Below are 22,403 nucleotides of genomic sequence, written 5' to 3' on the forward strand. Positions count from 1 at the left end.
ACAAGTAACCAACTTAGATCCATCTTAACTCTAGGTCTACCAAGCGTCGAAAAGAATCAAATCTCTTTTCACTCTAAAAAAGGTTTGCACCTCAAGAGATTTGATCCCTCTCAACACTTGGTAGATATAAAATTAAGATAGATCTGGGTTTTCATTTATTTTATTTTATTGTAAGGAATCAAATCTCTTTTCACTCTAAAAGAGATTTGCACTTCAAGAGATTTGATCCCTCTTGACGCTTGGTAGATCTGAAATTGAAATAGATATGGGTTTTCATTTAATTTATTTTATTGTAACCTAATCAAAATGTTTTAATTAATAATTATAATTTTTTTTTAAATATTTTTTTGATTGTTATTATGTAGTTTGATCAAGTTAAAATGTTGTCATAACATAATATGACCTAACCTAATATGACTAACCTAACCTTGTAACATCTATTTCACACGGAACAAGAGCGCGCCTCAACACAATCACAATTTCCCACCTATATCACATTATGCAACCAACATTAATATGGATAGAACTTTCAATATGATTTCCTATTTCCCTTTTCCTTATTTACGCTCTTAGGGGTTAAAGCTTTTGAAAATTATTAGTCTCTATCATTTTCCCCACGAGACATGGATATAAAATCATAAAATCGTGCATATCCAAGATTGATCTTTCTATATCATTTTAATCCAAGATCTTCCTTTTTATATTACTTTAAAGGTCTTTCTATATCATTTTAATCCAAGATCTTCCTTTTTATATTACTTTAAAGATAATATAAAGGTGACGTGTAGAGCATTCCTTTCAAATGAATGCTTTCGCTTTGGATGAATACTTCTGCAATTTCCGCGGTGTTTGTCAATCAATTTTAAGATGCAAACTACACCTGCAAGCATCAAATGACCATCTTTGGAATATACAAATACAAAACACTTTGTACAACATTTTTGTGGGATTTATCTCATTGAACAGTGTATGATCTGGAAAGGAGAAACATATTTTTCATGGCAGGTTTTGAAGCCGTATGGTATATGCAATGTAATTTTGTATAAATTACATAAATTCCTCTTCAACGAGCCGTATGGTATATGCTATGTAATTTTCTATAAATTACATAAATTCCTCTTCAACGACTTTCTTGAGAAACTCCATTCTTTGAATGACCATCGGATTCATCAATTGTTGGGCTTCTTTGATAAGAGTTCCTTCCTTGTTCATATAATAAGCATCCAGTACTACAGTAATCCATTTGTGTAGTTCTCCAGGTGTCCTGAATATAGAATGAAGAATCCCAATGTTAGCCATATGAAATAAGTCTGAACATCTTGTCTAAACAAGAAAGCAAATTCATAACAATAAAAAAATCCAGATTGCCAGTACTGTAAGCCCAAATTTCAATTCTCATCTAACAAAATATACCAGGACTATTCTTATGAACTGTGGTACAAACAAGAAGTATGGATGACGCCTAAGATTGGAGACATCTACACATTTTATTATTATAATATTTAGCTATGTAATCAAAAGAAAGGATTATGTTAACCACCAGTATAACGGAGATTACTATGATGTTTTTAGTTTGCAACATCCAATAATTTTAGAAGAGAGAGTGATCTGAATTGGATCCTTTCCAACCTGTTGTAAAATTGTAAAAAGCATGTAATTGTTTTTACTTTTAGTTGAGACAATGTCCTTCGAAGTTGGAACAAACCATTGTGATAGTTAGCCTTCCAAAGGTAGCCTATTAAAAATGAAGACTATAGTGAAAAAGGATATCATCAACGAGAGATAAAGAGAGAGAACTTGGGAAGCTTTAAGGGCAGAATAACGAGAACTCAAAGAGTGTAACTTGCCTGAATATCAAAGGGAAAAGTAGTCAAGAAGCCTGTTCATGAAGAGTAAAGGTGTCTCCAAGCCATGGGCATCTGCAATTGTTTTGCTAGTGAATAACAATGCATAAGATTTCTGAGCATGCATAGCTCACCCATTGCAATGAATTTCCAAAGCACAATAAATCTCCACTGGATCTGTTGATCCTGGTACATTTAATTACTGCTATATAGTGTGTTTAATTGCTCGAATATTTCGCTCTGGTAATCAGTGTCGCGAACATCTCGATAACATCCTGATATTATCTCGAAATCACAACTTTTTGGCCTCGCAGATGTTTGCCGATTTTTAAAGATATTTTTATGGTATCTTAATTTTGTCGATGTTTGCTGATTTTTTACCAATATTTTCCCAATTTTCCCGGTTTTTTGGTTTTTCGGACCCTTGCCGATTTTATCCCGATGCCAATGCTCGCAACATCGCTGGTAATAGACAATTCCCATCTATTCACCGCAGCATCAGAATCCTTTAATCAGTGCCATTGCTATTTGTGGCCACTACCAAAAAATAAAAATCCACTACAAAATTAAACTCTTCAAGAAAGCTTAAGCAACTTGGACTGGATTAGAATTAGTGATTTAGTTGTCCTTTTGTTCTGTGTAAGTCGGCTGGCCATTGTCTACATCCACAGGACATGTACACAATAGAGGTCATTGGACTTGGGCTCTTCCTATAGATAGGACAATGAATGATCCTTCTAGCTGTGTAATGTCCTAGCCTCTAGGGTAAATTTTTTTGTCGTAGGGTTTCTTATTTAGACGAAAGTTTCCAATAGAAGTACAACAGAAATTATTCCTTTATACTTAGCAGATATTTCTTCATATAAATCAACCACGTTATATATGCACCATTAATATAACAATCAACAGTAGGAGCTTCCTCAAATCCACAATAGTTGGACTGACTGTCCAATAACCAAATTATCCACAGACCAATGATACTATTGCCCAAACAAACAGATCCAACTATAAAATCAAATTGAGCTAAGTCCTGTAGCAGCTAATTTACTCTATTTGTCTAAACAGAACCTGGACTACTACTTAAGCTCACTGGTCTAAGAGTCTAATCACAGCAGACTCAGTTGCTTTCCTGGGGTACCGCAGTTTGGTCCTACAACAGTTTGGACCTGCAGCCTGGGGCCTGCAGCTTCAGACCTGTGCCTCAGAAAAAACCACGAGTTTTCACCTCAGACAAGCCACGAGTTTTTCCACAGGGATGCCACAAATTTCTGTCCTAGAAGTACCACGAATTCTTGCTGCTTTCTCAGGTCGGTGAATCCCACAATTTCCAGACCAGAATAGAAAGAAGGTAAAGAGAATTTTACTAACTAGGGAGGAATCTTTCACCACCAAAATTAGTAGAAGAAAGGGGTCTTAAAACCCTCAGAGCCTCAGCTCAAGAAAACACATATAATTGATCCAAATCCATGATGAAAATGTGATTCCAACTCTTCTTTATTTATAGATTACCTCATGGGGGTTTCTTAAAAGTGGGGAGTTGCAAGCGCAATCCCCAGTTTGGGAATTTTGCTGCAGCCAACCCAAAATTTACCCAATGTTGCCCTAAACAATGGATAATTGGGTTTCCCCCCTTTATCAAGACTATAGCCTATGGAGTTGGATGGGCTACTTCATCCTCCTGTAGGAAATTAATCCATAAGGGACATTACGGCCCCCCCTTCCCGACATTGCTTGTCCTCAAGCAATGGCAACTCTGGGTGCTGTGAAATCTACCATCCTATCCTCCAGAAGGAGGGCCTTTCTTTGATGGACATCCGTGTCTTGTGTGTTGTCTGGAGAAAGTATGGCCGGATGGTAGAAGCAATCCACCATCCTTTTCTGTCATTATATCAGCAGATTCCTTGACCAGGAAAAATCCCAAGAATTTGCAATTCCACTCTTCTTTCTCCTTGCTAATATCTTCCCCCTCTCAGATCCCGCCGCCCTTCATCCTTATCTGCTTTCTCCCAATGTCTGTGAATGCATTCATTTGGATAGAGAAAATCAAGTTCAACAACCTGATCTGAGAATCCTGCATTCCAAGACATGACCACACCCCATGGACTAGCAGTTGTCATCTATGTGACATAAAATCCCTCCTCCCACTTTTTACTGATCCATTTAAAATGAAAAGAATTGTTGACTTTATAAGACTGCTGAGTATAAGGTGTTCCCTTGAACATTACAACCACAGGACTGCCATTCGTAGCACCAGCAATGGCACTGATATAATAATTCTTCTCCCACTGTTTCATAATCCAATCCTTCTGCAGGAAAACAGCAGAAAGATCATATACTTGAGAAGTGAACCCTGCACCTGATACATCTACCATATAATCTGACTGATGAAATTTTTTACTTACAGAAGAGCTGGGCTTGCGATCATCAGTAGTTATTTTGTACCTTGGAAATTTGTTAACTGGAGTGGAAATCATCTCTAGTTCATTAACTGAAACAGAATCAGTTGGGCTAGAGAGTAAGGGAGGCTTGAAAGCTCCCACACACAAAGGACAAGGTGGATCATGCTTCTGAGACTTCGGAGTAATCTGTTCCACGCATTCTGTGTGGTAAACATGGCTAGAAGACAATGCCCCTGCAACAGGCATATTGCCAGTCCTTACCATCCTCTGAGAACTGCATGGTGATTTACTTTCACATAATGCACATTTAAGATCTTCATGTAAAGAGCTCGACAGTTTTGGATTCTTCATATCAGTTCTTCTAGCTTGATTAAGGCTTTCATGGTCCCATCCAAAGTCAACACTGCTCCCACTGCTCCACCTATATTGCAGTCTTTGAGAGAATTTGGCATGCTCTGCAAAACTCTGCATTGAGCTAATTTCAGAAACACTGCCAAAGGTTTTTAACTCGGAATGATGAATGTTGCTATCAGACCATCCAGCTGAAGTCCTTCCCTCTGATAATATTAGCCTGCGGCTTCCATACTTGACATTTGCATGGACTTTACCATCTAAGGCCTGTCCTCCAAATGTTATTGGATAAACAGGTTTTGACATTAAAGAATAGTGATCAGAAAAGTTGCGATATGAAGGTATGTGTATTATGCAACCATGTTCAGAATCTCCAGCATCTGAATGAGATGAACTAGGCTCTACATTGTGAGGAATTTTAGATGTTCCTTCCAGTCCCTCCTTGGATAATGGAAGTGGCAGACATCCCAATCTTGGTTCTGGACATAAGCAACACAATATTTTGGGAAAAGTCGCCATCTTCTTTTTACAAACAAGGAAGCCCATGTTGTCACCCTGGTAACCTTGCCAAGGCAGCCTGACCCTAAGAAGGAATATTAATGTGTATGCTAAAGACTCTAGAAAATCTTGTTTACTTCCTGTTTTCGCCAAATGTCCATGTACACTGGCATACCTAACAGTACCTCTGAAGACATCAGGCTGTTGAATATAGTCAACATGATGACCTGGTGATGAATCCTTCCACATTGAGGCCAAACCAAGATCTACCAGAAAGAGTTTTTTCTCATCAGAAGTCCAAGGCTGGCCTTCACGTCTCCATGAACAAGTCCTTTTAAATTCAGTTTCTCAAGTATTGGCATTGCCTCCACAGCAATGCATGTAACCATCTCTGTAGACATTGCTTGGCCAGAGGAATTCCATACATCCCAAAGGCTAGGTCCCAACATATCCATAACCAGAATATAGAAATCTCCCTGATGCCTACTGTCTCTCTCATTACTGTGTCTACTGTTCCACAAACACTCCTGATAGAGATAAGGCTCCTCCTCAGACTGGGGCTTGTTTCCCTCCTTTCTAAGTAACAACAAAATCTTATATGTGCTATTTGATTTCTCCAAGTCACAGGGAAGTTTTCTTTGCAAAATGCTATCTAGAAGTGACACATACTCAGTATTCTTAGGTGTAGAAAACGTTTTGGGTGTTCCAGTCAAATCCCTCTCAACTGTTGAATCTGTGCTTTGATAAGTAATAGTGTAAACTTCATCCCAAAATCTCCGACTGTCATACCCAGGAAAATCTGAACCAGCATACCTTTATTCATATGCATCTAGTACTGTATGATGCATCATTGCCTGGTATAATGTAGATGACCTGTCAAGCTGCTTCCCACCAATGAAGAAGTTCAATCAAGGACAGACATTTGCATTAGGAACAGTCTGGTGGTCTCTACTTCTGATAGCTCCTTTGGAACTGATAGATACATGGTCATTCATAGCAGCAGTTGTTGCAGTTGTTGAAGCAAATGCACTGGAATATGATGGATACCCCAACTCTGCCTCATGCACTCTTTCTGCCAAGTAAATTTCATCCTCGTCATCATCTTCTTCTCCATTCTCTTTGGAAGAGTAATATTCTTTCATAGGTATAGCCTCTCCAATCTCAACAGGAGTGAGATCATGATCCTCATCCTGTTTAACTATTTCACTGGTAGGAGAATCCAATTTTCTCAGTGAGGCATTCATGGAATGAACAATGGGACCAGTATACTTGCCATTTGCAGCTCCAATTTCAGTTTCCGTTGGAACATCATTCTTTACATTAGCAGCCAAGCTTTCATCTTCATCACTGCTATTTTCCCCTTTGTCTACCTTTACCTTAGTGCCCTGTTTTTTGCCTTTGATTAAGCATCCATACTATAAGGTCTGTCTTTCCTGCAGCTAGCCCAAAAAAACCATTCCAGTTCCTCATGACTGTTTTCCGCTGTGTGCCTTCATCCTCCAATTCAGGTGCTTGTTCAATCTTAGGCATCATGAGTGTGGTAGCCATTATATTCTGCTGAGTGGTAGCCCAAACGTGCCCTGCCCAAAAACTGGAATTGATATTGCCATTATATTCTGCTGAGTGGTTGCCCAAAGGTGCCCTGCCCAAAAACTGGAATTGATATGCCATCAAAACAACCAGAAGGGGCACTAGAGCCCTATAATGATGATCTAATAGAGGTTACATTACTAGTGCCAAAAGCTGAGGGGTAATTATGATGTCTTCTCTAATCATTTGTTTGAGCTGCAATGGAAGGTGCTGATCTGAAATCACCAGCAGCAAGACCAGTAAGGCCCTTATTATCAGCACTAAAGTTGATGTATGGTGATCATGACCAATAATCCCACACTTGTTTTGAACCTCATCGATATTGCAAGGTGAAGATTTTGAGTTTCCGATTCCACCATGTTCAAAAGATTGATGTCCACTATTCTTTGCCTCTTCAAGTCGCATTCCTTCCAAACCAATTTGGAGCTCCTTAATTCCCCGCATTAGATTCTCCTTATAAGGGATTTCAAGAGCTCTAACCCTTAAAACTTCATTCAGAGAACATGCAACAGCAAGTCTTACCTTTCCATCTTTATGCCTCAACAGCTTGTATTCACCCAAGTTAGTCACAGTTAGAACAATAGCTCTGCTAGAGTCAACAGAGAAGGTGGTTGTCCCACCATTTGTACTTGCCTTGTCACCTCTTCCAACAAACAAAGGACATCTTTAAACGGAGATGAGAGTTGATCTCCTGCTCTAAAAAGCTCTTCCATAACTTTTCCCATCATATTGTTGTTCTGATTGTAATAGTGTTGGTCCCTCACCCAAATGTCCTAGGGTAATTTTTGTGTCCTAGAGTTTCTGATTTAGACTAGAGTTTCCAATAGAAGTACATCAGAAATTAATCCTTTACACAGCAGATATTTCTTCATATTTCTCCTAACTGATTAGCAGTTTATTTGTTTACGGCAAATATCAAATAACTCACTGATGCATTCTTCACAAATAAAATGCATTGCGGAAGTAAAATAAGGAACTGAGAAATAGATGCACACATAATAAAAATGACACCAATATTTTTGGACTAACATCCCCGGGTCAAGTCCCACTAGCACAACCGGTTGAGGATGGGCCTCACTAGCAAGGCAATCCAAGATCAAACCTCACGGGGGTGGTTGTTCTTGTGCTAGGGGGAGGAGACATGCTAAAAAGTCTAGTCAGCTTAGGGCTGGTGTGGCCCAGGCCAAGTTCAATCCCTGGGTGACTTTGACAGATTAAATGCCCCTGGGTCACAGTTTCTCAAGCCACAGGTCAAGCCTGGAGGATCACAGACAACTTGACAAACAAACAAAAAAATGTCCCCGGAAAAACCCCGGCAAATATACTAGCCAAAATTATCTAGAGACCCCAGATCTCCTTTGCTAAACAACTCGGCCTCTTGTGGCTTGCTGAAGCGAACAAAGTTCCTTCTTAAGATTAATTACCCCAAAAGACTTGGAATATCAAATTATCCATTAAGTATATAAATATTATATTAAATATGTGAATAAGAATAAGAATGATGATGATAATGATTTACAATGAGAACAAGAGGCTTGCTTATATACCAAGCAAGTGTCTCTTCATGAAGAGTCATGTCTCATTTAGACATGCCTCTTCAACCTAATTACTACTTAACTAATTATTATCATTTACATTATATTTATATTATTTATATATTTTATTCGTTACATAGCCTCCTTCCTCAAAAAGCTTTGTCCTCAAAGCTTGTCGATGAAAAAAAGCTTGATCTCTTTTTCGGCTTTGAACATCTTTCTCTCTTGGAATAGTCATCCTCGTTGATACAAGTTGATATGATCTTCTTAGCAACAAACAAAATTGTCGCACTGAGAAGGGATCAGACCATCCCAAATTAATCTTCTGTATAGTATTCTGGTCATTGGAATCTTGTGACAACTTGTTAGCATAAGACTGGATTGAGATTACATCACTATTATCCGGAACATCAGTTTGTTGTTTCGGTTCTGACTTGTTCAAATATGTAGCATGGTTGATTCGTCTGTTCTCATGATTCGGATGCCGATATGGAACCTTTTTTGTTTGATTTTTCCTTACTGGGCATGCGACAATTTTTATATTTTCTTCTGGCGAAGATGTTGAGTTTGTTATGAAACATTCACTGGGGATGTTCATCGTTTGAATTGCAACATCCACGCAGTCTTTTCTTCAACTTGCTTGTCTTCTTCCTGAGTTGTGACATTCACTGAATCGGTATGTGTTGTTTTGTCATCAACTTGAATTCCTACATTTGATGCTTTCTTCTTGATAAGTTGTTGTACCTGGTTTTCTAATGACTTCTTATCCTTCTTTAGTATCTTAATTTGCGTCAGCAATTTTTCACTATGGTTTTTAAGTCTAGAAACTTCTTCATTTTTGTCAATAGTGATTTTGTCAATTTCATTTTGCATATTTTGTAATACTTTTTTACCTTCTTGAGAAATTACTTTTGAAATATCCGATATATCTTCTGGCGTTACTGAATTAGGTTTCAGTGTAACATCTTGGAGCGTTATTTTCTTCTTCTTGTAAGAAAATGTTAAAAACTTTTTCTTAGTATTTAGAATAAAGGAACCTAGAGTTTTCATCCATGGTGATCCCAAAACAATGTCACTATCGTTAAAAGATAGGGTTTGCACGGTGAATTGTGAGGTAAAAGTATAATCTCCAATATTTAGGTGTAAATTGCTTATATTGTATTGTTTGCCAAAAAATTTTGTTTCAACTATATTTGATTCAGGAATCACCAATTGATTGGCACATTTAGGACTAACATAATTACTTCTTTCAGTAAGACTGATAGAGATTATGATGTCTCTTCCTGCGAGTGATCCTTTGATGTTAAATAGTGTGCGAACACATGTACTACGGGTTTCAAGAAACCTTTCATTACTAGTCTCCATTTTTTTCCTTGATGTTTTTACGTAAACAATAAGTCAATTGGAGCTATTTTTATTATAAAATATCACTTATTTCTCCTCTATATATTTTTCAAATATACTCCTCTTCTTCTTCTTTTTTTGGTTCCCTCTTTTAATAAAAAATTTATATAATAATAATTTATATATATTATAAAATTATAATTATATAAAATTTATATATACTTTATAATTATATAAAATTTATATATACTTTTTTGAGACCCACTTTTCCTTTTATATGGCAGTGGTCTATAATGCGACTTTTTGAAAGCTTTTCTGGCGGGTTTTTCCGGTCGAAATCCGGCAGGAATTTATTGGAATCGCAAGTTTATAGCTAGTTTCTGCACAATGAAAGCGTCCCAGGGGTTTTCCAGGGTGCTGAGTCCAAATATGCAGTTAAAAAACCATTTTAACTGCAACAAATCAAGATTTAGCCTCAATTTCTTCCGCCGGATTCCGTCACCGGAATCTCCAAAAAGTCGCATTATAGACAACTCCTTTTATATGTAACTATATAAGGCTTATATAGTATCCTTTTTTATAATTATAATAATATTTTTTTCTCGGAAAATCTTGGCCACAATCTTTAGATTTGAACAATTAAAGTTATTTAGATCACACTTTTTTTCTCCAATGTTATCAAAATATCTTTTACTTTTAAAATACCATAGGCTATTACCATGGGTTGTTTTTAATATTTACCTTTCACGTAAGAGCTTTTGTATTCTTGTTCCTTTAACTTTTAAAATACCATGGGCTATTACCATGGGTTGTTTTTAAAACCTCCGTTAAAATGTTCTCCACTTAAAAAGTAAAACTTATTCCTTTTGTTTTTTGTTTTTCTTTTTTTTCCTTTAACTTTTTAAAATACCATGGGTTGTTTTTAAAACCACCACTTCTCCACGTAAAAAGCTTTAAATATACTTGGTATGAGAATTTGTATCCGTTTTGTTTTTTGTTTTTTTACTTTTTATTTTCTTCTTTTTTTAATTTATTTACTTGTATTTTTTTTGGTTAATTTTTTTTTAATGACCAAAGGCCTAAAAAATGAAGAATCTCCCAACAATGTTCAACTAGAGAAAACCCTTCTGGTTGTGCTTTGAGGATAAAGCATCTCTAAAGGGGGTGTCAATGTTATGAATAAAAATACTCATAAACATCAATTAAATAATAAATATTAAAATAACAAATATTAATAATAATAATTTAATTAAATTAGTTAATGTCCCATTAATTGTGAAGAGACATGGGTGAAAAGTTGTGACCTCATATCTTTGTGGCCAGTCAAAGGCTGCTACGAAGAATTGTAAGTATCATTCATATTTTTATAAATAATACAACTACTACTTACTACAATACAAGTCTATACATACGAATTCATGCTTGCATACAGGTTAATTGCTCCACCCTCGCATTGTTTGGGATCTATATTGACAAGTCAAAGTCCTTCTTGCATTAGGACATCCAAGATAGAGATGGGTTTTCTCTCCACTAAGTCTCGATTTCTATCCTATTGTTCGCGGACGATGTGATCCTTCTAGCCTCATCCCTCCAAGGCTTGCAGAGATAATTGGATGCCCTAGCCCTCTTTTGTGACCTTCACCATCTAACAATCTACCAAGTAAAACCAAGGTATGATCTTCAATAGGTCGAAGAAGATACTCTTTTGTTAAAATCTTAAAGTTCTATGCAAAAACTTAAATATTCTTTGCAGAAACTTGAAATTTCTATGCATAAAATATAATGTATTTTGTAGAAAGTTGAATGTACTTCGCAAAAAACTGAATGTACGTCGCAAAAAACTAAATGTTCTATGTTGGGACTTGAAAGTACTTTGCAAAAAATTAAATGTTGTATGTTGTTACAATTACTTGGAATGCAGATTTCTTCTTCAAAAAATTTCAAATCAGTAATTGTAAATAGAACATAAACTTAAGGATCATATGAAGATAGCCAAGCACAAATATAAAACACTGAGATTTAGATCCAATGACTAGAGCAAAACCCCTCAAGGGGGGAAACCCAAATGATTCTTCTTCTATTAGATTTCTTCAATAGTTTAACATAGTACAGAGAGAGAGAGAGAGAATGAAAATGAATAAAATCATCAATGTCTGATCAAACTTGCAGTTGAAGTGCTCTTGCTCTTTGCTTGAAGATCTTCTCCTTCTCTTGATCAGATTTTGTCCTTCACACTTGCTCTAGCTCTTCCCTTGTTCTTGCTCTTTACTTTCTCTCACACTTCTCTTGCACACACTCAACACTTGCTCTCCTTCTTCATAATGAACATGCTACACTCAACTCTCACTTGCTTTTGCTTAAATAGATGAGAAAGGAGAGGAGTTACAAAATGAATTCATGCCTTGAGCGAACAATAGGAGAATCGAATTCCATGAGGGAGGAATTACTTGAGGAGAAATGTAATTCATGCCTAGAATAGAGAGAGAGGTACACTTGTCTTGAGGAATTACAATTTAAATTGGAGAGAGAGAGAGTTACACTTAGACATGAGAGAATACTTAGTGAGAGTTACAAATCGAATTGAGTGAGGGAGTTACAAGAGCATTTAATGAGGAGTTACACTTTTGCCATACATCGAATTAGTGAAGGAGAGTTATATTCTCTTAAATATGGAGTTGCTATTTTATTCCAAGAGAGAGGTTCAATTTTCCAAGTAAGAGATTCTCAATTTAATTGACTTATTCTATGAGACTATTGAGAATTCATTTTCATTAATCCATTAAAGGTTAATGACTTTAGACTATTTTATAAATAATAGTATCAAAATAATAATAATACTAGTAAAGATAAAATATTAATTCTTGACTTGTATAATCATGATTGATTTGATTTTAAAGTGGATTCCATATGTCGAGATCATCCTGGATCATTTAGACATGACTTTCTACTTTTGGAAAGTCACTTCCAAATTGAGATGCGACTTACTATTTTTTGAAAGTCATTTTAGAGTCGTCAAAAATGAAATTTTATTATAGGTGGTTCAAACAGAACTGAAAGACACGATTTCTTCTGGGATAAATTCATCCCTGAGCTTCCAAATTTTAACATCTTTGATCACCATTTATTTTTCAAAGAAGAGGAGCTTGAGATCACCATCACGTATACTTATCTAGCAGTGTTGTTCACATGACCTCACTTTAATTTGCAACATGCACTTCAGCCTCAAGTCAGTGAAAGTTATGGATCCTTGACCCTTCTTAGTAAGCAATGTTGCTAGAAGAATTTTCAAGACATTTGCCCAATATGTCTGTCACTCATGGACACTCTTGACCAACCCACATTTCTATAAAGTTCTAAGGTTTGGGGACCAGGTTTACTAGAGTTTGATTGGACTTCAACCAATAGAGTACAAATAGTCCTCCATTGCATCATCAGATACAAAAAAACAATCTCTCACACGTCATCGTCGCAAAGTTCAATGTTTTCCACTTCCAATTTGAGATGATGATTGATCTCATCTCACTCCTACACTACCCTCAAAGCTTCATTGACACATTGACGAGACAGGACCAATATCCATACTCGGCCAAATACTCATCAAAGTCCATTGCATCAGCATGTTCTTCAGTTCCGTCTAAGTGTTGATATTGTTAATGTTTGTAGCTTGAGCAAGTACTTATTCACAGGCAAGTGTCTAGGCATGTGGACGTCACCTAATACATGTTTAACCTTACCAATTGCTTTAGTGATTAAACTAATTTCTTTTTATAAGATAAAGTGAGTTAATCAAATGAAATGTAAAGGTTATTTGCATTAGTGAATTAGATTAATGTTAACCCTCGAGCTCAAGTGATATTAATATCTAATCTCAATTGTCAATCACTTTGGAGATAAGGGTTCTAGATTTGATCAACAACTCAAAGCTTATAAAAAAAAGCTCGGCCAAGGGAGAAGACATATCTAGTGAGCACAAGAGATAGAGAGAAGAACATCATAGTGATTGGGTTGAGGAATTCCATTCAAGTGTGTCAGGTTTTAGGAAGGTGCAAGAGGCAACAAGGGAGATCTAGATCAGCCAAGTAGATCGAAGGACAGGTCTAAGGTTAGATCATCTAGATCAAATCTAGGTTCTTGTTGCATGTATCTTCCTCACTAGGCTATTATCCCAAGAAGGGGGGCCTTGTAAGTTATGAAGTAATTTTAATGAAGAAATGATGTGAAGGGTAGAAATTTAGTGTGCATGTGATTGTTAGATTGGTATTGAATTTACTACTACTAATTATAAATGTTAAAATTCTAGCCATGTTTTCTATTATGCAAATTTGATTTGTTAGGAAGCAATTAACCAAGTGGTAGGGTTAGGAAATTAACATGGTATCAAAGCCCAAAATCTAAAAATTGATCTCCAAAGTATTGCACACGAGCTAGTCTCGTATAGGCATCGCAAGGGCCAAGTTCGACCAACGACCGCACAAGGCAACAAGATAAACTTTGGTCATACACATCCATACGATTTGTTGTATAGGTGATGTGGGGGAGGCCCAGACAAATGGCTACAAAAAATTTCAATCATATAGAATGAACTGGGATTTAGGCAGCAAAGACAAAAAACAAGGGGTGACGGCACCACAAGTCGGCAAGACTGAGTCACATAAGCAAAAAAAGGGATGCGATTGAAGATAATTAAATAAATAAAAAATATAAAGGTGTTCGGCAGCCACCAAACCAATCGATAGTCACCACAAGAAAAAAGTAGCAAGAGTCAGGGGGAAGCCATCGACATAAAAATTTAAAAGGAGCCACAAAAAACCATGTACAGCTACCAACAGAGGTTAAGTTGTCAAACAAGCTAACAATCAGGGGACAAAACCAGTAGATCGACAACAGGGCTTGAGCACAGGCAGCATACAAATGAGTTGTGGGGTCGAGGAGAGGGGGTCATGCTGCCACTAGCTAGGAGATAGCTACGCACAAAGTTTGTAGACCAACCGCAGCCACTAGCCACACGAACTATAAAATTTCCAACTTCCAAGCAGGAGATGGGTCAAGTCGCTCATTTCCAAAGTAGCCAAGTCATTGCGTAAGTGTGCCTGCATGGGGGACATGGTATGCACAACAGTGGCGTAAGAGTAACCTAGAAGCAACAAATGCAACCATTTTTTGCAATGTCATGGATTTGACAACAAGATTGGCAAAGGACAGCCTTCCGAGGAACACAGAGGGAGATCATACCAATTAAGGGTCTAGCAGTAGATGTTTCAATGGACCAAGATATAGATCCAGAGGAGATCCTAGCAAATCTATAAACCAACAACAATTTATTATTCTTGTGGGTGCTAGAAGGACTTAGCACAAGGATAATTATTAAATCAAAGATATGGCAGCAAATAGTTTGATATTCGAGGACCAATTGGATGGAGAATCCAACTTCTTGCCCTAGAAGGCAACGGTTACCTTGTATCTGAAGGAGAATGTCCTTTGGGGTATTGTGGATAAGAAGATCTAATTGCCAATAGATCCATCACAATTTGCAACCCACGAAAAGGACATTAGAGTTCAACATGTCATCATTGATGATGTGAAGGATCACTTGATTCATCACTTAGTAGAAAAGAAGACAACCAAGGAGATGTTCAAGACTCTAATGGACCTATTCCAAAGTGACAACATGAACAAGAATATGATCTTGAGAAACAAGCTCAGATCCATTCAAATGTCAAAGTCTGATAATGTCACCAGTTACTTCATGATGATCGCTCAAACGTGGGATCGGCTTGTAGCCATCGGGAAGAAAGTGGAGGATGTAGAGCTCATAAAGGGACCACTTGTCAAATGAATCTATGCCCAGGAGAAATTTCCAATCAATAGAGACTTTGGGATGACTACATCCTGTTGCACTCAAATTGTCAAAGTTTCGGGGAAGCGGAAGTACCAACGTTTTCAACAAGGATCAGATCACATATCAGCAGTCCATGAGTCATGATCATCCCATTCTACAAGTTATATATTTTAAATGATCTTAGTAAAAACTTGAGTCTATGTAACAACCTAGGTAAGCTTATAATTTAAAGACGAATTCCATCCTAGGAGGTTCTTTAACCTCACTGATTACTTGTGTTTTTCGACACGACTAATCAGAAGAGTTTTTTTCCCTCCAGCTTAAACCCCCAAAGCTAAGGTGGAATTTATTGTCAGATTATTATGTGAGTCCTGGTGTTTTATTCGAGCCTAATGTAAACGTGGTTTGGGAATAATTTTAGTTAATTGGATAAATTATTTTATTACAAATCACTTGATTTACTAGATCATATTGAGTCGCAGATGGGTTATGTGTCTTGAGGGTTTAAGACGAATGTGTATTCCCTCTTTGAGTCTTGTAAATGACAAAAACATATGTATTAAAGCATTGGAAAAATAATTAATCCCCTCATGTGTAAATTAATTAATTTTTCTAGCAAAATAAAATTAAATCCTAAGCTAGAAAATTAATTAATTAGAGTCAAAATTAAATTGTCTAGGAAAATAAATTCTCCAAATGGAAAAATTCTTGGGTTTTGAAAGAATCAATTTTTAAAGGTCCACCACCCAAGGGAATATTGTATTTATCAAGAAAATTTGGACCCTTAGACCTTGGTGGTTAAGTCAAAATAAAGTTTTTGAAAAAATTAGCTCTAAATAATTAATTTTGAGCTAATTAAAATGGAATTAAATGATAAATTCGAAAATTTCTCAAAAATAAGAAATCAAGGGCCAAGATTAAAAGATCGTTAAGTAATTATCAACAGCCAAGACTATTTTGACAAGGATCAAAGAACCTAGCCGTTATTTTTCCATTTGGAGGATTTATCTATAAATTAAAGAGTCGTTTGAGTCTCTAGTCATCTTGATCTCTTGCTAGAATTGTTGCTAAAGCATTTTGTAAACTATTGTCCCGCTGGAAACTATTTTTTTACTATAATAAAAGACTTTGGGGTGCAACTCGAAGTGTTATTGTCGCTGATATGTGGTATGTATTGACTACAAGCTTTCTATGTGGTGCTTTATATTGTTATTTTGAGATAATACATAGTGTGTGCAGGTACTCTATTGTTGGTCTCCAAGTTCACAAACTGTGGGCAAGGGTTACTTTGCTTGGATCTCTAGTTTTTATATGGTGGATGGAATCTTCGCTTGGGCTATAGTGAGCATTAAATTTTTCTGAAGCATTTTAGCCATTCTTTCAAGGAAAAAAATATAGCAAAAATTATTTTCTCAAAATCTATTTTAAAAACCCATGTATATTTTGTAAATTATTTTTCTAACTTGGGTTGGGGTTTTTAGATTCATTTTGTATATATTTGGGGTTTGGGTGTTGTAAATTTTATTTTTGAAGGTTAAATCAAGGAGTCAAGTGGAAGAAGAGCTAGATCGAGGCCCTTGAAGGTAAGATTTAGTCTCTTGGAATTTTTTGCAAGGTTTCCACGGAAGAATTTTCAGAAAATCGAAGAGCTGAAGCGTAAAAAAATTTGCAGCAAAGCTTTTTAGGGCGTCTAGCCCTAGTTTTGTCTTCCTAGGCCTCAGTGTTAGCCTTTCTGCCCTCTACATCTTAGGGTTACGACTTCCCTTCCTTGCCTTAGTCGCAGGCTTAAAAGGACTTGCAGCCTCCTCTTTGGCCCTCCTAGCCCTGTCGCGCGCCTTCCCTTCCTCCTCTCTCCTTTGGCCTCCCTCCTCGGCTCTCTGTTGAAAAATCAAAGATATTATATTAGGGTTTGATTCTCCTTTCTTGATAATCACTTGTGAGAGTGTTGGCTTCTTTTACTTCCTTATTATCTTAGCTTTCATCAAGCAATTACCATATTATGTGTGTATGAAGATCACAAAACAAGAGACACAAGTTATAGGCATATGCCAGGGGAAAACCCAGTTAAGATAATTCTTCCTTTCAATAGTATTCTTTAAGACTCTTTACCATAGACCAAGACCAGACTTTCCCTCCACACCATGTCAGCCTCCCAGATCTTTGACCCCTTCCAGCAACTTCGACTAGGCAGCAGCTTCCGACAACAGCGAAATCTTAGGAGACTTCGATCTCCCAACCCAGACCACGAAACAGAGAGAGAGAGGCACCAAAATCTCGATTTTCTTCCTCTCTATAGACTTCCCAAACTCGCACTCCTTTCGACCTCCCGGCAACAGACTTTGTACTTCTCCAACTCTTCTTGAGATATCAAACTTGCTTGAGAGTGAATGCTTCAAACGACTTCGACCTCCTTGTATATATAGGCTTTTTGTGGGTCGAATGAGGGTCCTTAGGCCGACTTGATCTCTCTTAGGCCGACATGATGTGGAGGGTACATAATTCATATTTGACTTGATACAAAACCTTTTTACATGATTCAAAAGCCTAAGAAGGGTCTCTTTGAATGTACAATGACTCTATAAACTCAATATTAATCCTAGGAGTCCACAATGGGGACTTTGACTAATATAATGATGACCCAAGCATGAAACCCATGCTTTAATAAGTCATTCTTACAATAATAAAAATTATTTTCTTTATTCTTTTGACAAGTACATTACATAATGACTCAAGTAAATTATTGAAGACTGAACATAGTTACAATTTCTAACACCCTCCTTCCTCTCTTTCCCTAAGCCACGGCCCTCTAAGGGCTTGCGGCCTCTCCTTTGTGGCCTTTAAGCCCTAGGCCATACGCCTTAAGCCTTGCCATTAGCCCCACAACCCTCTCTTTCCCAAACGTTAGCCTCATTAGGCCCAACTTTGGCCATATTCTTCGTCCTTGTGCCCTGATCTATCGTCCTAGCCCATTTATCCCCACAAACTTGTTTCCCCTAGCCTTGTTCTCCAATCCTTGGCCTCTTTTGCCCCAAAATTGACCTAAAACCCTAAATTGAAATTTTATAGCTAAATACATTGCGGTTTTGCAAAATAAAGGTCTCAAAATTCTTATTTTTCAAGCGACAAAGTGATCCCAAAGTTTCATCGATTTTCAACGGGGGGATCTTCAAGGCCTTGGGCTAGGGTTTGACCTCTAAACCCTTGTTTTCTATAGTTTTATTTCAAAAAGCAAATTACTTCTAATTAAGCCCTAGAATCACAAACCAAATGGTCAAAGTCATTTAATATTACAAAATCTTCATTTTCAAAAAATTTGGCCCCTTGGGTGTTTGAGTTTTGGCTTAGATCTAACATTTAAGATTGTTGAATATTTCTGCATAATCATATTGTCAAAGACATGCAGTCTAGTCAAGAAAAAATAATGGCAGATCATGCCAAAGAAATGACTTCCATAGGAAACAGGTTACAGGCAATGGAAGTTGCTCAATATAATCAAAGGATCAACTTTTAGAACATGGTTGATACCATAGAAGAGGAACATACTGAGGAGCTGAAAATCATGGAAACTAATCATTCTAATCAGATGGCCACCAAGTCAGACCATTCGATCACCATGGAGGAAAATCATGCCAAGGAAATTAGTGTTATTAAGGATAAGCATTCCAATCAAATGAAAGCCATTGAGGATAGGCTACAGAGCATGATTAAGACCATGGAGGCTAATCGCATACAACAAATGAAAATTATGGAATCGGTACATGCTGACGAAATAAATGCCATAAGAATTGAACAGGTCACTCTTCAAAGTAAGCTACAAATGTTGGAAAAATCACAACTCCAGCCAAGACCGAAGGATCCAGTACATGAACCTCCCATCCCGCCCAAACAGCCTTCATCTTATTATGAAGAAGTCATTGATTCCATTGAGAAATGGTTAAACGAGGATGATCCAAGCAGGAAGGAAACTGAAGGAAATCATATCGATGATTGCAACACCGATCCAACGGCTTTGACAGAACAGGGTCACGAAAATAAGGAAGAGCAGGTCATAAAAATCAATGGCATTCCAAATTTTCTAGATGAACATTATCCAAATTAGATAGAAAGTTGCATGTTGATTGCGTCAACATCAACATCACATCCTACCGAGAGAAAGCGTAAAAGGCGAAAGAGAAAAAGAAGAAGTATGATGCATTTGATGCTCGGGCGCAGCTCGATATTCAAATAAGACAGAGTCCTAGCATTGTCAGAATTCAGCGTGGCAATCCGAGATTTGCCAAAAGGTCGGCAGATGCTCAGTATGCACTATGTTGAGGGCATCTAATGCCATGGGAATCCTTTTGTATAGTATCTCTAACCCTTTTCCCTTTTACTTCATGTCATTAGATATTTTATTTCACGCATTTATATTATGTCTTTTATATTTCAGTGTATTTAAATAGATATTTTGTTAATTTTAGGTATGTTATATGCTATAGAAATTTATTTCAATTTTCATAGTTAGCTCAAATATATTTTCCAGATTAGCAATCACATTAGCATTAAAGTAAACTGCAGATAGAACATAAACATAAATCGCAGAAGACAAGCCAAGACAAGAGGACACAAGATGTGGCGCTAGCCAAGGACAAACCCCAATGTGGGGAAACCCTTGATTAATTCTTCTTATATGTTCTTCAATAGTTCAGCAGAGAGAGAGAGAGAGAGTACATTTACAACGGAAGTCAACACTTTGACTTATCTAGATAAGAGCATAGATCATCTCTAAGAAGATGATACATGAGATCAGTTGAAGATATGTTGCTTCAACTGATTCTCCAAGGTGACTCCTTCACCTATCGTTGTGTTGCATTTCGTCATCATGCTACACCTCACTACGTTGCACCATGTTGCACCCATCATCACTATGTTGTATCTCATCATGCTTCATTAATCACGACTGTACCCATCACTGTACTACATTATGTGCCATTGCTGCACCATGTTGCCATACTGACCTATGTGTTAGCCGCACCTTGCTTACTTGTTGTCCCTTGCTTGCTTGTTGTCCCTAGCATGCTTGTTGTCCTTAGCATGCTTGTTGTTGCATGCTAGCTGTCCCTTGCATGCTAGCTGTAACATTGCATGCTTGGTGTATTTGCTGCAAAGTACCATTCAACTGTCCCAATGTTAGTTAGTTGTCCCTTGCATGCTGCTCTCCTTTGGAGACAGATGCTCTAGTTGTTCCAACAGTTCGCGGCAGTTTTGGCTGTTCCCGACAGTTCCGACAGTTTCGGTTGTTCCCGGTAGTTCCGCCAGTTCCGGTTGTTCCCGGAAGTTCCGACTTCTGCCCTCTGTGTCAGCTTTCCCAGCAATTCCTGGCAGTTCGGGCTTTTGCCCTCTGCATCAGTGTTCCCAGTTGTTCCGGTTTTTGCCCTCTGTGTCAGCGTTCCCAGCAGTTCTGGCTTCTGCTCTCTGCGTCAGCTTTCTCGGATGTTCCGGCAGTTCCAGCGTCTGCCCTCTAGATTAGGGCAGCGTTATCCCTTAGGATCTCTCCTCCTACTAAAACCCAAAGACAAGTAGAGAGGAAGAGATACCAAGTGTGTTGAAATGACTTGAAGGCCACCTCTATTTATACTAAAACGTTGAGCACCAGTGGGGTTTATTTGGTTGTTGGCCGACCTTGACGAATTGTCCCATAACATAAATAAAGTCATATCTCCATGAATACTTATCAGAACCAGATGATCTTTAGATCAATCCTACACCTCTCGATGAAAGGGATCCAAGAAAAATATCAGCCTCCATTAATAAGGTGACCCACATGGAGTTTGGCGCTAGTTGCCAATTTTAACATATTTCCTACTCCAGCAATATTTTCTATATATGCATGATGATTTCGATGTTGAATGGATATCTATTTGATGGATTTTTGTTTTCTTTGATGCAGGATTCTAGGGTTCTCACGTTACTTCATGGAAGCAACGTGTCCCCATATGGAGTCAGATGTTGCACTCAAATTGTCAAAAGTTTCAACAAAGAGGAAGTACCAACTTTTCCAACAAGGATCAGATCACATATCAGCAATCCATGTGTCATGGTCATCCCATTATGCAAGTTACATATTGTAAATGATCTTAGTAAAACCTTGAACTATGTAACAACCTAGGTAAGTCTATAATTTGATGACGAATTCCATCCAAGAAGGTTTTGTAACCTCACTGATTACCTGTATTTTTTGACACAGCTAATCAGAAGAAGTTTTACCCTCCAGCTTAAACCCCAAAAGATAGGGTGGAATTTATTGTCAGATTATTAGATGAGTCTTAGTGTTTTAGTAAAGTCTGATGTAAAAGTGGTTTGGGAATAATTTAAGCTCATTGGCTAAATTATTTTATTACAAATCATTTTGTTTGCTAGATCATATTGATTCGCAGATAGGTTATGTATCTTGAGGCTCTAAGACAAATGTGTATTCCCTCTATGAGTTTTGTAAATGAAAAATCATATGTATTAGAGAGTTGGAAAAATAATTAATCACCTCATGTGTAAAATAATTAAATTTTCTGGCAAAATAAAAATAAATCCTAAGCTAGAAAATTAATTAATTAGAGTCGAAATTAAATTGTCTAGGAAAATAAATTCTCCAAATGGAAATTTCGTGGGTCTTGAAAGAATCGATTTTTAAATGTCCTCCAACAAGAGAATATTGAATTTTTCAAGAAGATTTAGACCCTTGGACCTTGGTGGTTAAGCCGAAGTCAAATTTTTTAGGAAATTAGTTCTAAATACCTAATTAAAATGGAATTAAATGATAAATTCAAAAATTCCTCAAAAATAAGAAATCAAGGGCCAAAATTAAAAGATCTTGAAGTATTTATCAACGGTCAAGATTATTTTGACAAGGATCAAAGAAACTAACCGTTATTTTTCCATTTGGAGGATTTATCTATAAATTAGAGAGTCATTTGAGTCTCCAGTCATCTTGATCTCTGGCTAGAATTGCTGCTGAAGTATTTTGCAA

The 22,403-nt window shown here is 37.1% G+C and overlaps 1 protein-coding gene across 1 annotated transcript in view; it reads right to left on the reverse strand.

Moving 5' to 3' along the window:
* Window positions 1-725: 725 nt before the first annotated feature.
* Window positions 726-22,403, reverse strand: part of LOC149155810 (uncharacterized protein At4g37920-like) — a 123,945-nt gene continuing 102,267 nt past the window's right edge. The window contains exon 6 of the mRNA XM_089446023.1: window positions 726-1,264. Within this exon, the coding sequence (XP_089302149.1) occupies window positions 1,105-1,264 (160 nt within the window). The 3' untranslated portion in view covers window positions 726-1,104. The remainder of the gene's footprint in view (window positions 1,265-22,403) is intronic.

This window comes from Pinus tabuliformis, chromosome 9 (genome assembly GCF_031772625.1).
Source record: "Pinus tabuliformis cultivar Carrire ecotype Pingquan chromosome 9, CPIR1, whole genome shotgun sequence".
NCBI lineage: Eukaryota > Viridiplantae > Streptophyta > Pinopsida > Pinales > Pinaceae > Pinus > Pinus tabuliformis.